Below are 13,371 nucleotides of genomic sequence, written 5' to 3' on the forward strand. Positions count from 1 at the left end.
CAGGAGACTCTATAGGAGACACCTCCCTGTACCTGTACCTGTGCCGGCCGGAAGAGGTACAAGACAATGGAACCAACGCACAGCACCAGGGAGGTACCTACATTAGCTCTGTCAGCGAGTACCTGGCTGTGCCATGCTGCCACGCAGCCTTTACTTGCGCGCCTCGACTTTACCCACCAGGCACAGGCCAAAGGGAAGAGCTGTCATCGTCTCGTCCTGCATGCGCGCGTGCATGTGCGCGTGCATGTTGTTCGACGGACCGGTGTACGTCCGTATTCGTACCTATCTCCCTTGAGGCTTGAGTTGCCTTCAGATTCAGATTGGGGGCGCAGAGTCCCTGGGACAGCCGGAAGCGGTGGTTTTCCCGTCTCCGGTCCGTCTCCGGGGCCTCCGTCTCGAGTCGCAGGTACCCGTGTAGCGGAAGCAGAGCCGTGGCGGCGGCGATGGCGGCGAGGGCGGGAAGAGACCCGCCAATCAGAAGCTGCGATCCCGTGAGAGGCGACCCGCCGAGGGGCACTTCGTGAGCTTCAGGAGGAGAGCATCGCAACGACCACACCAATTCCGAACCAGTTCCTCCAAACTCATCGCATTTCAAACAACTTCCCATCTATTAAATCTCGATAAACCACTAGCCGCCATGTTGATCAAGGAATCCCACGTCGACGTCCCGACAACTGCCAATGGCAAGGACAGCTCCATGCGTACGTTCTCGATGCTTGCCCCTCATCCAGGGACTCGATCCGATATATCTCATTTCTCCTACTCATGACCATGATCAGGCATATTTCTGTTCCATCCTACGATTCCTGGATATCCCAACGCGTATGTCCCTTTCTTCTCTTTCCCCCCCGATATAAGAAGCTTAACTGAGCTTCCTTTAGTCGCTTCCCTGGTGTTTGCCTCTTCAGTGAGATCTACCAAGGTGCGTCAGATATATTCCTACCATCCAATATCCAGTCAATCCAATCGACCAACTCTCGACTGCAGTCACTGGCCCTGTTGCCCGTTTCGCCCGCCAGATTGCCGGCCAGGGCTACATCGTCGCCGCCCCCTCCTCCTATCACGACTTCACTGGCCCAGAGGCCCTCAAGTACGACGTGGAGGACACCGACCGCGGCAACCAGTATAAGATTGACAAGGTAAGTTTGATGACACATGCTTGTGCTGGCTTTATCTGATCCCCTGTTCTCTTCCAGACTCTCGAGTCCTATGATGCCGACTCCTACGCCACCGTCGACTGCCTTCTCTCTCTGCCAACCTGCACTGGCCTCATCGGCGCCACTGGCATGTGTCTCGGCGGCCACCTCGCGGTCCGCGCTGCTGTAAGTTTCTTCCATCGCTCACATACATCTTACAGACACTAACACTTCACTTGCAGCTTGACCCCCGCATAACCGCGTGCGTATCATACTTCGCCACGGACATCCACTCCCGCACACTTGGCCCTTACACGGCCGCCAACACCTCGTCCACCCCGCCCCCGAACAGCAACCACACCCTCGATCTCTTTGCCAACTTCAAGGGCGAGGTAGCCATGATCTTCGGTATCAAGGACACCCACGTGCCCGACGCTGGCCGTGACCTCATCCGTGCCAAACTCCGCGACGCAGGTGTCGTCACCAGCTTCCACGAGTTTGCCTGGGCCCAGCACGCCTTCATCCGGGACGAGCTCAGCAAGGGTCGCTACGACCCAGCCATCACCAAGGTCTGCTTCGAGATTCTCCTCGAGCTCTTCGGAAGGACCCTAAAGACCGACCTTGGGGCCAAGGACGGCGCCGTGCCCCCACCTGAGCATATCTGTTAACATGTCACGATGCTCTACATGATTTGTTCACTTTGGGTCCAGTTATGTGACCATGACCTTGACAAATAATAATGGATATTCTAATATATCTTAACTTCGTGAGAATGTGTGAGATGCTCAGTAGCAATCCCGGGCCTGGAAAGCCCTTTTTCGTCGGCCCAAATACATCCATCCCCCCATTTCTTCTTGAGCGGAATACCCGTCCATTCTATCGCAAAAGAGAAAGCCTGTATCTTCCCACTAATGTTCCCATGTACACCAAAATGACAAGTTGCAATCAGAAGCTCTGGGGGTGGTCTCCCCTTGTCGCTACCATCGTGTTTCTACACACCGCCTCTTCCTCGTCAGCTCCAGGACCACTAGCGCTAGCCAGCTGGCGGCTGTTATTTGGATGGTCCCTTCCGCTGCGAAGGAGTGCCCTGCAGAGGGTTTTGCACATTGGTCTGCACATGGCCGCTGGGGCCGGTTGCACCGTAGGGCTGGTACCCATTGCCGCCAGAGGAGCCTGCAGAGAGATTGGAGTGATAGGGGGTCACACCCAGGCCCGTACCCGACTCAGTGTCTTCTTCGAAGGGGCTACGCATTGGGCTCCTAGGGCTTGGGTGCCTCACAGAAATGCTGGGCCTAGGAGGCGTCTCCAAAGTCAAAGCAGGCAGGGTCTCACCAGCCTTGCGACGACCGCGAGTGCTGTCCCGCTTGAGATCGTGACGCAGATTCTCGATGTCCTTAGTACGGGCGTGATCGTGGTGCTCGTCCGAGCCGAGGGTCTGGTCATCTCGAGTATCCCAAGAACCAAGGTCAGGCACAACGGGACGAGTGCTAAGCTCGTTGATGGCCTGCTTCTCGCTCTCCTCGCTCTGCTCCTTCTTATGGGTTGGGACCAAGCGAGCGTTTTCCTTGTCCTTGGCGGCATCATCACGGCTCTTGCTGGCAAACTCATCGCTAACCGTGACCGAGTACGTGGGGTTCGTCGGGCCACCCAGAGCCTCGCCGCCGCCACCAGGACCAAAGATGGGAACCTTCTTCAGGGCCAGGGCCAATGCACACATGAACTTGGACCGGCGGTTGGCTCGGACACTAGCGTTGTGCCAGTTGGACTTGTGTTTGATATCCACCTTAAGGAGCAGCTTATCAAGATCGCCCACACTGCCAACATCAATGTTCAACTCCGGTTGGAAGTCGCGCGAGTTTTCAGGAGCCCGGACAAACTTCTCCATTTCCACTCGAAGGAGTTCGACGTCTTCGAAAGACGTGTCGAAAGAGACGTTGACTTCGATGGTCTCGCTCATAGACTTGCTGCGAGAGATGTTCTCAATCCACAAGTTGTTGAGAACGATGTTGGGGATCTATAAATAGTCAGTACTTGATCTCCGGGCGGTGCAAGAGGGGATTAAATACGAACCTGAACAACCTGGTTGTTGCCGCGGTGGAAGACAGTATAGAGAAGGGAGATCTTATTGACAACCATGGTGGTAGCAGAAATCTCAACTCGGTCGCCGACATCATAGGGATGCTTGACGAACAAGAAGATGCATGAGCCCAAGAACTCCTGGCAGGTAACGGCAAAAACAAACGAAAGCGAGAGAAGGGTGGTTCCAGCAGCAGTCAGAGTCGTGACGAGAGTGCTCTTGAAGAAGATAACTGGAAGAACCGTTAGTATGGTCAAGGGGCATCGGAGAGGGCGACTTACGGAAAATGAAGATGACAAGCAGGAAGACGAAGAACAAGATGACCTTATCAAAGACTCGCAGAGCTTGACCAATGTCTTTCATGCCTTCGCCAATTGCCTTTCGCTCAGTTCCCATCTCAACAATTTTGAGGACCATTTCGTCAAGACTGATATCGCCGTTCTCATCGTTGTCAATGGCGTAGAAAGCTTCTTCGGCCTCGTCTTTGTAGGCAGGGCCGAGCACTTCCTGGAAGTCGTCGACGACAAGCGAGTTATGGTTCTCCACGACGAAGGACATCCAGATACGACGGGCCAACGCCTCAGATGACTTCTTTTTCTCCAAAGCCTCAAGAACAATTGAGTGAGCAGAGTTGGGGTTGAACACCTCCTTGCCGGCGATTTCGGACGCAATATTGCCAAAGACGGACGTGACTTTGTCTCCAATGCGACCGACGTCTCCAATGATCTTCATGGGTGTAGCAGATCCTGCCCGCTTGTGACCACCCTTCTTGTTCTTGCCTCGGAGCATTATCTCGATGCTATCGTTGATGATGTAGTCCTCGTCGGCGAATTCCGGGCAGTACATAGGGAACAGGGTGCGAGAGGCATCATATAGCAATCCAAGTAGATGGATTTCTCGCTTCGAGGCCTTGATTCGGTTGGCAAACGACCGCTGATGGTACGAGATACCAATGAGCTGAACAATTGCCTTTTCACCGAGGAAGACAGCAGACGAGACGAACAAGGCTCCGAGGACGCGGCTCATGTTCTGACACCAAACAATGGCGTCGACTGATTCGGTGTTGCCATTAACCCTGATGGTAGTCGCGTCCTTGTAGTCTTTGAAGAGTCCCTGGAAAGTCACGTAGGATGCCAAAGCCCAGAAGAAGAAGGAGAAGGGGAGAATGAGGTTGCTGAGAACGGTTGCGTACTTGCGAGTACCCATGCTGACGACACCGCAGAAGAACATGAAGGCGCCAGGGAGAAACCAAGCCACAACCTTGGCGACCCAGAGTGAGAGCCACATGATTTGGACCCAGAGGAAGACATCGAATAGTGAAGGTCCATGGCCTTTCTTAGCGCCCACTTTGGGGTCTTCCTTTTTATCCATGACGGCAAGGACGATGATCGGAATGGCGAGGAGAAGACTGACGGGGACAACGTAGACGAGATATCGTGTAACGACTGAGAAGCCAATGATCTTGTTGTACAACCTGCCCATGGCGTTTAGAGAAGCCTCATCGCCTGTGTTGGCGCGGGAAAGACCGTCATCATCCAACTTCCGCCGACGGCCTCGGTGGCCATGGTGGCCACTCTTCTCGTTTTCATGACGAGACTCGGAGTCGAATGTGTTGGAGTTTCTAGGGGGGGCCTTTCGGTGGCCGGTGTTGGAAGACTTGATAGAGACATTGCTCTTCACCGTGGTGAGCTGGATGCCGTCGGCCATGTCGCGAGAGCCGCCAAGTGGTATGAAGCCGGAGTTGCGAGGAGACAGGGAGGCGTGGCGGTTAACCATTGTGGTTATACGTTTGTCTAGACTCCACCAGGGGGTCAGACAGATGGTGCGGGTGAGGGGACAGGGAACGGAGCGCAGGTGTGGGAACGCAGCGTATCGGATCGCGGAGATCTGCGTGGTGAAGGACGTGGTTGTAGGCGAGACTCGAGGGGATTGACGCCTATGGCCAAATCAAGGGAGCAGGTGAAACGCGTAATGTCAAAGAGACGGGGCCAGGTCAAGAAAGGAAACGGCGAGGGGATGTCAAATCCACTCTCGGAGGGTGACGACAGTTGTGCTGCCAGGTGGGAGTTTGTGCTGGATGCTCGCTCCAGGCGTGTGTGGGATCCCAAACCCAATGCGTGACAGATTCAGATGCAGAGGAAATCAGGACAATGCGATAGATGAATGATGGATGACGATGTCAGGATCTCTTCTTCCCCGTTTCGAACAAAGAACGAGGGTAAGTTTGATGCCGTGCTTTGGGCAGACGACACACAAAGCAGAGGAAACGAGAGACTCCCAAGGCGAGGGAAAGACGTGGGAAAGACGAGAGAGGGGAAGAACACCGATCGAGGTGGGAGGGAGTGAAGCGGTTTTAGGACCGGAACGAGGGTACTGGTGGAGAATAAGAGCAGAGCGAAGAAACAAATAGCAAACGCGTCGACAAAGGTTTTCAGGGAATGTTGAACGAGGTGGAGGTGGACAAGGCGAGTTGACGTTGGTACCCCCGGATGGATGCGCCAACCCGCCTTGGCCAACAGCGTGTGAAAGGGGCGATCCAGGTACGTACCGGCGCCGTCTCGCAGCCAAGCGGGTCCAGCGTGGAGAAGGGGATGCGCGCTGAAGCTCTGATTCACCTCCACTGTGCAGGCTTTCCCACAGGGCATCCACAGGGCATCCACTCAGTGCTGACCACTGCATTTCAGCCAGCCAGTGCGATCCTCTGCCCATGCCAGGGGGCCAGCCCCGAGCTGAACAGCATCCGCGACAGGGCCTTGCAGGGTGGCGTCCGCCGGCCAGAGCCTTGCAGCAGTCCGCCAGGGGGAGGCGCCGCCTCCGAGACCGCCTGACAGCCACTGACAGCGCCGGATGGGCTCCCGAACGCACTCCCAAACCTGGCCGCGCCCCTGGCGGCAGCGCCATCACTTGTTTCACGCTGCCCGATCGGGAGCGAGACTTGGGGTGCGTGGCCAGCGGCCGTTCCTGGTGGGCGGATGGAGCGGCCAGCCATCTGCCGATTGTCCTCGCTGGTGGACAGAGATGGGGAGCCCCTGCCTGATTCCTTTTACGCAGTGGGATCCTTGGGACTGGGCGAAGGAATGGCTTGGGATTGCATTGATACTGGCTTCACTCTGCCATCACGGGCATGGCCTAGGCATGGCCTGGGCACGGCTGGGCATGGTGCTGTACAGTACAGTAATAATATGGAAATGAAATCCAACTGATGGACACACACCGTACAACACAGTCAAGCACAGTACCGCTCTCGTGCCCCCTTGCTCGCTCGCACGGCCACGCGAATCACAACGACGCCGAAAGCGAAAAAGGAAAAGGAAACACAAAAACCGGATCTCACAACACGAGAGATCCAAGGATCCATCCCAGCTATACATCGCTACGTACCGGAGGTAGTCCCCGTCCCACACACACAAACACACGAAGCGATCGCCTCACGCCGGCCAAGTATGATGAATCTCCATATTTTCGGCCCATCAAAACCCACCACGAATGCCAGCTCCTCCCATCATGGAAAGGATGAACATGACCCGATCGCGAAGGCGGTCGACCCCAATGTCCCCATCGAATTTGGTTGCTGTCTTGCACACGCATCTGCTGCCAAGCGAGCTCCTCCACATGTCTGTCTCTGGGATGGGATGGGAGAGTTCAAACTCCCCTGCTCCGTGCCGTGCTACGAATGCCGTGCTGTTGACCTCTTTGGCGTCCTGCTGTTCATGATTGTTTCCTTCGACATAGTACATACATATGCTGCACACTGGGAAGTCAACAAATCAGCCGTTGAGTTGACTTTTTTCGACACAAGCCTCGGCTGTTTCGACTTGGCTTCCTTTCTTCTTAGCTCACCCGTTGCACACCCTCCTGCACCCACACACATGTGCTCTTTGAAGCTCAACCGTTTCCGCTCGTAAAGAACTTCTTCCAAGGATAAAATGTCATCTCTAGCGTCGACGCCACCACTCGGCGGGTACAGTGGGATGCACAAAGTCCTGATCCAAAGCATTGTACGGAGTACTGGGCTACGCATCGCTAATCTGCAATGGGTATAATTTATATTGCCATCTTAAGAGTTAGGGTTAGGCTGGGTATAAAGATCTTCCAGCTGGATACAATTTTATTGTACTATTTAAATAATATACAGAGTAAAGCGGCAAAGTGCACTAGCCATATTAAGTAAGCGAATAACACCGCATATCATTCGGATCAGGACTTTATGCTTCCCACTGTAGGTATTCCGTACTACGTATGTGTGCCGCGCAACTGCCAAGCCCCCGTTCGTCTCTTTTTTAACGCCATGCCGGCGTCGCGCTTCTGAGACGACGAACGCCTCCGTCTCCATTATGACGACGTTGCTCGAAAACATTTCCAGCAACTTCTCCGGTGTCGACGCGGCGTCCCCCCGCCGTTTGATGCCACGCCGCTGGCTTCCGCACATCCGTAGGAGCAATTCCGAACCAGGACCCTCTGTTTCTGCAAAAGAGCTACTCCCTCCGGGACGCTCACATTCTTTTCTCGTCTCAACTTGCCACTGGCGGCGGGCCGGTACACGCCATGCGACGCCCCTGCAGCTGAATGGCGGCCCGTTAAAATCATCCTCCTCCTCCAAATGTGGGAATCGTGTCAGATGAAATGTCTTGCTCACTAGCAAACGCAAGGATTGCACGCTTGCAGGCTCCCCCTTTCATGAATGTTGCACCGCAGCCGTAGGATTGGCAATGTAGCACTGCTAGGGCAGATCAGTCAGATGGTGAGGAACACGGCTGACGGCTTGGAGCCAAGAGCCAAGACCGAGCTCCCAATCTGCCCTACAAATTACAGGCCCACGAATCAAGCGCCTCTGTCCCTTGTGAGATCATGAAACGCTCCAGGGACCTCTGACCACCGTGCGTTCGCCTGGGAGCGTGTGCGTAGACAATGGGCCAAGTCTGACTGGCCCCCCGACAGACACAGAGGATGAACCCCGAAGCTTGGGGCGGCAGTTGATCACCGAGGATGACACCCGAGGGTTTGGCACTCCACGATGGATCCTCGAACTCTGATGGTCAAGGTCCCTCGTCTAGTCTTCCAGGAACATCTCTTCCCAACCCGTCAACCTCACTCCCACTCACTTCCAATATTATCATCATCTCGCTCTCGCTCTCTCTAGTACTGTGCCATGTAGTCTTGTATTATCCTAATGGTGGGTCTCTCATGTGCGATGGAGTCATCTCTTGCTCCTTTTCTCGCTGCCGATCTACAACCTCTTTGATCAGTCGTCGCCGATCTGATGTTCTCCGCTACTATCCGTCCCGTCCGGGGAGGTTGCATTCGATATGTACCAGATGATCGATCGTCGCCGAGGTCAGTCACGTAGCCATCATTTCGTGTTGCCAGCACATATGAACTACTGCACTTCTGTAGGCGCGCGCATAACCGATGTTCGTGACCCCGGACGATCCTTGTTGTTCTAGGGTAAGTTAGCCACCGGAATCCTCCAAGCGGCCATCATCACCATTCCGTCCTTCGTATTACCTCGTAGAAACGGTAAAGTTATATCGTCATCGATATATTTTATAGCTTTGAGTATATGTGGACCTGTCGCTAAGACGGCTCCATCTGCTCTCCTTCTTGACATCCAATTTATCAACAGCTCGATGCTAACCAGTTCACGAGAACGGGTCGCCCCACACCTACAAAGTCACTTCTTAGACACTCCCAGACCGCCAAAGACATCATTACATTCACATTCTCTTAAATCAACATGTATTCAACAGGAATCTATTCGTACACGGGAAGTCAGAACCCCGCATGCTGTAAACTCATCCACGTGACGTCACACATCAATGGCACCTACAGCAGTTGTTCAAATAGGCCCAAAAATCCTTCGTCTTTTCTAGTCAGATCATTCATCCTGCTCTCTCATTTCAACTCGGGGTATCATAGGTAAGAACCAGTTCCAAAGCAAAAATCAATCGCCCGCACACATCAAGTAGTAAAACAACGCTCATGTACTACGAGCTGCCCGATCTGGGGCTTCAACTCCCGAAGATATCCCTATCATATCCTTCAGCTCAACCTTGACCTTATCGTTCTCGTACCCAACATCGCTGCTCCGGTTGTCGTCGGGTTCCGCCATGTCGAGTTGATATAGAGGCTCCAGAGTTGCGTCCCGCTGGAGGAGGACCCATCTCTTGATCCACCAAGGTAACGCCTTGGTAACTTGGTATTTCATGAACACACGTGTCGGTACAGCAAAAATGTAATCCAACTCTTCCAGAGTGCGTTGCTTCGTTTCGGGCAGCCACAGAAAGATCATGACCAGTGCCACGAGATTGAAGCCCGAGTACAGAATAAAGGATCCGAGTACACCAAGCCTGGCCAGCATAAGAGGGAACGTAATCGAGAGCACTGCAGCCCAAAACAGGCAAGTAGCCACGGCCCAAGCCATACCGACCTCACGATGAGATAGAGGGAAGACCTCAGCCGAGTAGGTGAATGGCACGGGGCCCTCTCCAGGTGAATAGAAGGCCGCGAATAGATAAACAAACATGGCCACCAGGCCCAAGTGAGCACCTCCGGTACCGGGTATCAGAGTACACAGCCCGGCAGCAAGCAGTGTCCAAGCCATCTGAGGGAACGTAAATAGGAGTAGAGATCGCCGACCAAACGTGTCGATGGTCCAAATCGCCGGCCAAGCAAAGACAAAATTGACTAGTCCAAAGCCCAAGGATGCGAGTAGAGCCTGGTGGGAGCTGGCGCCGGCATCGACGAAAACGGTCGAGGAGTAGAAGGCGATGATGTTGATTCCACACATCTGTTGCGCGATCATGACGACAAACGAGGCGAGAGTGGCGCGGCGGACTCGGGGGATGGTAAATAGCTCGATAAACCGGTTTAGGTAGCTGCTTTTTCCTATAGACTGAATGAACTCGAATTCAACTTCGAGCTGAGCGTGGATGTAGTAGAGATCACGGGCCGCCTGGACGGGGTTGTTGCGCAGGCGTAGCAGCGACTTCATGGCGTCACTATATCGATTTTTCTTCATGTACCAACGGGGCGACTCGGGGCACCAATATATGAGGATGACAAGAGGCACCGCGGGGATAAAAGCTGATCCCAGCTGATATCTCCAAGCCTCGTGCCCGATTTTGGTGACGGCAACGTTTGCGACGGTGCCTAAGAATATCCCGAAAGCAGTCCACATCTGCCAACTCATTACGAGAGCTCCTCGAATGGGAGCCGGTGAGTTTTCTGCAGCGAAGATCGGAACTGCGGCAGGAGAATGTCAGTTCTTGTTTCTTTTGGGAGGTTGCAGGGTTGCAAGATGCGAGGATAAATGGCCATTTACCGGTTGATGCTTTCGTCCCCATTCCGACTCCAAGTAGTAGCCGACACATGAGGAGCTGCATCCATGTGTCGCAGAAAGCGCTACCAATGACGGGCCAGAGGCAGAAGTTGGCAGAGAAGAAAATCGTACCGCGGCGGCCGAAGCGAGAGTTGAGAGGGTCAGATAACCAGCAGCCGAAGAAAGCAGTACCGATGTATGGGGCAGCGTTGACGAGGCCGACGAGAAGTTTGTCGTGAATGGTGTCGCGGTCAATGCCGTAGGCATGTGGAAAATCGAGGTTGGCGCCGTTGGAGCCCGTCTGATCCCATCCCTGGACAGCAGCTCCAATAGAGCAGGTGGCGATGGTTAGGTAGAGCACGTTGGGGACACGCCATTTGTGGAGGACCTCATCGCGAAGAGATTCAATCTCGATCTCGTCAAGGGCCTCTTCGCCGGTGATGTCCTCGTAGCCAGTGGGGTCCTGGGCTACGAGGGCGCCCTTTCGAATGACGGAGCGGTATTCGTCTAGTCCTTTTTCGCGGCAGAACTCGTCGACTTGGGCCATGAGTCTTCCACGGGGTATACCTAGCAGAGGATTCTTGATCCTTGATGTGTGTCAGCGTCGATATACGCAACCAGAAACCGCGATGAAATTGGGACGCCGACCGGGAGTGCTTACTTGGCGTCGACATTGGCATTGAGATTGACATATGCTTCTGAAGTACGGCGGGCATGTTCAACAGGGTAGCTGTATGGGTGATTGGAGGCCCTGGAAAGAGAGGTACGGTTAGCATGACGACGAAGACACTTGTTGGTCGCACTGCGCAGGTTAAGGATGAGGCTGGTCAACATACGTCTCGACCTCCTCATGGCTGAGGTGAGAGTGGGAGGTCATGGTGGCGATCGGGGGGTAGGTCCGAGGGGAAGAAGGCGGGAAAGGCGGAGGGGCTTGGCCCAAGAACCACGTTGGCCGCGACCCAGAGTAGGTGACGATGACTATGGGGCTGCTGGCGTGGTTTTTTTCTTGCTATAATATGATATGAACATCAACCGTCTGGGCGGCAGTCGAGCCGTTGGAGGGCCCCGTCGTCGTGGATGAGCGCGGAGGTGGGGAATTAAGCTGGGAGAAGCGGATGGTTGCTAGAGGCGCTCGCGAAACGCGGAGGGCAGGCGTAAGCGGGAGCCGCAGCGTAAAACAACACCATGCACTTCAGAAGCGAGTACTATGGCAGACGGTACGAATTGCTGAGCTGAGAATGGCGGGAAATATCCAGACGAGAATACAGTGGTATCGTCGATTATTGCCGTCGCTGGGTGGGAGATTGGCGTGTTGTCGCAACGGAAGCAATTTTGTGGTAGTGGCGAAGGTCGAGGTTAAAGTGGGAGCCGCGGTTGCAGTCGCATTCGAAGTTGAGGTCGAGACTGGCAGCGGGGACAGACGCTAGAGCCATCCGGCAGCACCTCCCCTAAGCCATGGAAAGCGTAAAAAATCCTGGCCCGGGATGTGTTCGGGGGGGATTTGTACTATTAATTAGGTACCTAAGGTAGGGGCTGTGGCACGGCAGCTGTGCAGGTGTGCGCGCAGGGCATGGGGGAGGAGGGATGGGAAGGAAGGAAGGAAGGATGGATGGATGGGAGGATGGAGACGAGGTGGATGATGGAGTGGATTGACAGGAAACAGACGCAAATTGGGGAAATCTGGAGTAGAAAAGCCTCCAAAAGCACAAATTGCTCACTCTCCCCCGCCGATTGGGAAAGTCTGGGGCAGCAGCCGGCTTTCTTTCTCGCAGCGTTCCGTACTCCGTATTTCGTACCGTCTCCTCCTGTACCCCGGCGACCCCATGGGATCCTCGTCCACAAACGCGGCGCCATCGCCCACCTCCGCTTAGACTCCGCATGCGACCAACCCTGGTTCGCTCATCAAGCAGGCTTGTGCTGCTGATGGCTCTGTGAGGCCGGCCACCTTGCCGCATCACCGGGACCATTGCTCCATCGCTCGACTTGCTAAGTTTGCAACTGGATCCGCGACTGGGTCTAGGAAGCCCAATTGAAGGAATTGACAGCACTGTCCTTGCGGATGGATCGATCCTGGGCACCTTCCTCCCGAGATCGATCGAGGGCTCCATCGTCTCAACACTCGTAATCACGGCATCTGTCTCTGCTCCAAACCTTTTTCTTTCATATGTCTTGCTTGTTCCCCGGCCGAAACTCCCACAAAGACTCTGAACTCGCAGCTCGCACCGGCTGATCATCCGCTCTTCAACGTCGCGACTGTCCAAGCGCCGTCGTCCAACGGCCCACCATAAGCCCAGCTGGAGTGGGCATCGGCAACTCTACGTATTTCGTATCCGGCCACAGTTCGAAGTAAATCTTCCTGATCGACTCCGCCACCGATGCCGCCACATTACAACACCTGACCCCACGACTTATTCATCATCCTCACAGACACCGAGGCTTCGCTGGTTGTGCTTAAGTTTAAGGTAATTTATGTGACGGGGGCTGAATGCTGGGAGCCAAGTCTCGGGACTGGGCAATCAGGCCGCCAGGCCACCCATCATCCAAGCCGTCCCGCCCCAGAGGGGCCGGGCTAGAACTCTTGCAAAGGGCACCCTTGTTCCCGAGCGCCACCAGGCTGTTGGTCTGGGCTGTGGGTGGTTGGCCTAGCTTATTGTCTTGGGATGGCGATAATGTTCTCAGTCAGTGTTCGTCCGTGTCAGTGCCCGTTGGAAAGCCGTTGCCAGCAAAATCAAACATTGCAACTAATGGTCCAGACCCGACTTGCCCAATACCGTAATCCGACCGGCAACCGGTATCCGGTGGAAGGATCCTTTCCCTCGTCCTTCTTCGCTTTGATCTGC

General features: G+C 54.7%; 4 protein-coding genes across 4 annotated transcripts; 1 reads left to right on the forward strand and 3 right to left on the reverse strand.

The window, feature by feature from the left end:
* Positions 1–470: 470 nt before the first annotated feature.
* BGZ61DRAFT_135048 (Alpha/Beta hydrolase protein) lies at positions 471–1,959 on the forward strand. The gene is made up of 6 exons (XM_046237205.1): positions 471–701; positions 780–822; positions 882–922; positions 988–1,139; positions 1,197–1,322; positions 1,379–1,959. Exons 1-6 carry the CDS (start codon positions 638–640, stop codon positions 1,802–1,804), a joined length of 852 nt encoding a protein of 283 aa, XP_046109883.1. The 5' UTR covers positions 471–637; the 3' UTR covers positions 1,805–1,959.
* Positions 1,960–2,187: 228 nt separating this feature from the next.
* BGZ61DRAFT_342923 (Mechanosensitive ion channel-domain-containing protein) lies at positions 2,188–4,920 on the reverse strand (the record flags this gene model as incomplete). The annotated part of the gene is made up of 3 exons (XM_046239547.1): positions 2,188–3,150; positions 3,207–3,445; positions 3,495–4,920. The coding sequence occupies 3 exons, from the start codon at positions 4,918–4,920 to the stop codon at positions 2,188–2,190; spliced, it is 2,628 nt and encodes an 875-aa protein (XP_046109884.1).
* A 1,886-nt stretch (positions 4,921–6,806) lies between these two features.
* Positions 6,807–7,281, reverse strand: BGZ61DRAFT_443693 (uncharacterized protein). Its single transcript, XM_046244904.1, has one exon. It carries the CDS (start codon positions 7,232–7,234, stop codon positions 6,881–6,883), a length of 354 nt encoding a protein of 117 aa, XP_046109885.1. The 5' UTR covers positions 7,235–7,281; the 3' UTR covers positions 6,807–6,880.
* Positions 7,282–9,161: 1,880 nt separating this feature from the next.
* BGZ61DRAFT_135095 (uncharacterized protein) lies at positions 9,162–11,527 on the reverse strand. The gene is made up of 4 exons (XM_046237206.1): positions 11,368–11,527; positions 11,193–11,282; positions 10,535–11,118; positions 9,162–10,455 (listed from the first exon to the last, which is right to left on the reverse strand). Exons 1-4 carry the CDS (start codon positions 11,406–11,408, stop codon positions 9,191–9,193), a joined length of 1,980 nt encoding a protein of 659 aa, XP_046109886.1. The 5' UTR covers positions 11,409–11,527; the 3' UTR covers positions 9,162–9,190.
* Positions 11,528–13,371: the final 1,844 nt, after the last annotated feature.

The sequence above is a fragment of the Ilyonectria robusta genome, assembly GCF_021365365.1.
Source record: "Ilyonectria robusta strain PMI_751 chromosome Unknown BGZ61scaffold_3, whole genome shotgun sequence".
In the NCBI taxonomy this organism is placed as follows: Eukaryota; Fungi; Ascomycota; class Sordariomycetes; order Hypocreales; family Nectriaceae; genus Ilyonectria; species Ilyonectria robusta.

Coding starts and splice junctions, on each gene's coding strand:
- BGZ61DRAFT_443693 (XM_046244904.1), bottom strand. CDS start 7,234: ATGCGTAGCCCAGTACTCCGTACAATGCTTTGGATCAGGACTTTGTGC.
- BGZ61DRAFT_135048 (XM_046237205.1), top strand. CDS start 638: ATGTTGATCAAGGAATCCCACGTCGACGTCCCGACAACTGCCAATGGC. Junction 923..987: donor CTTCAGTGAGATCTACCAAG/GTGCGTCAGATA, acceptor TCTCGACTGCAG/TCACTGGCCCTGTTGCCCGT. Junction 1,323..1,378: donor ACCTCGCGGTCCGCGCTGCT/GTAAGTTTCTTC, acceptor CTTCACTTGCAG/CTTGACCCCCGCATAACCGC.
- BGZ61DRAFT_135095 (XM_046237206.1), bottom strand. CDS start 11,408: ATGACCTCCCACTCTCACCTCAGCCATGAGGAGGTCGAGAC. Junction 11,283..11,367: donor AGCCATGAGGAGGTCGAGAC/GTATGTTGACCA, acceptor CTCTCTTTCCAG/GGCCTCCAATCACCCATACA. Junction 10,456..10,534: donor GGGGACGAAAGCATCAACCG/GTAAATGGCCAT, acceptor CTCCTGCCGCAG/TTCCGATCTTCGCTGCAGAA.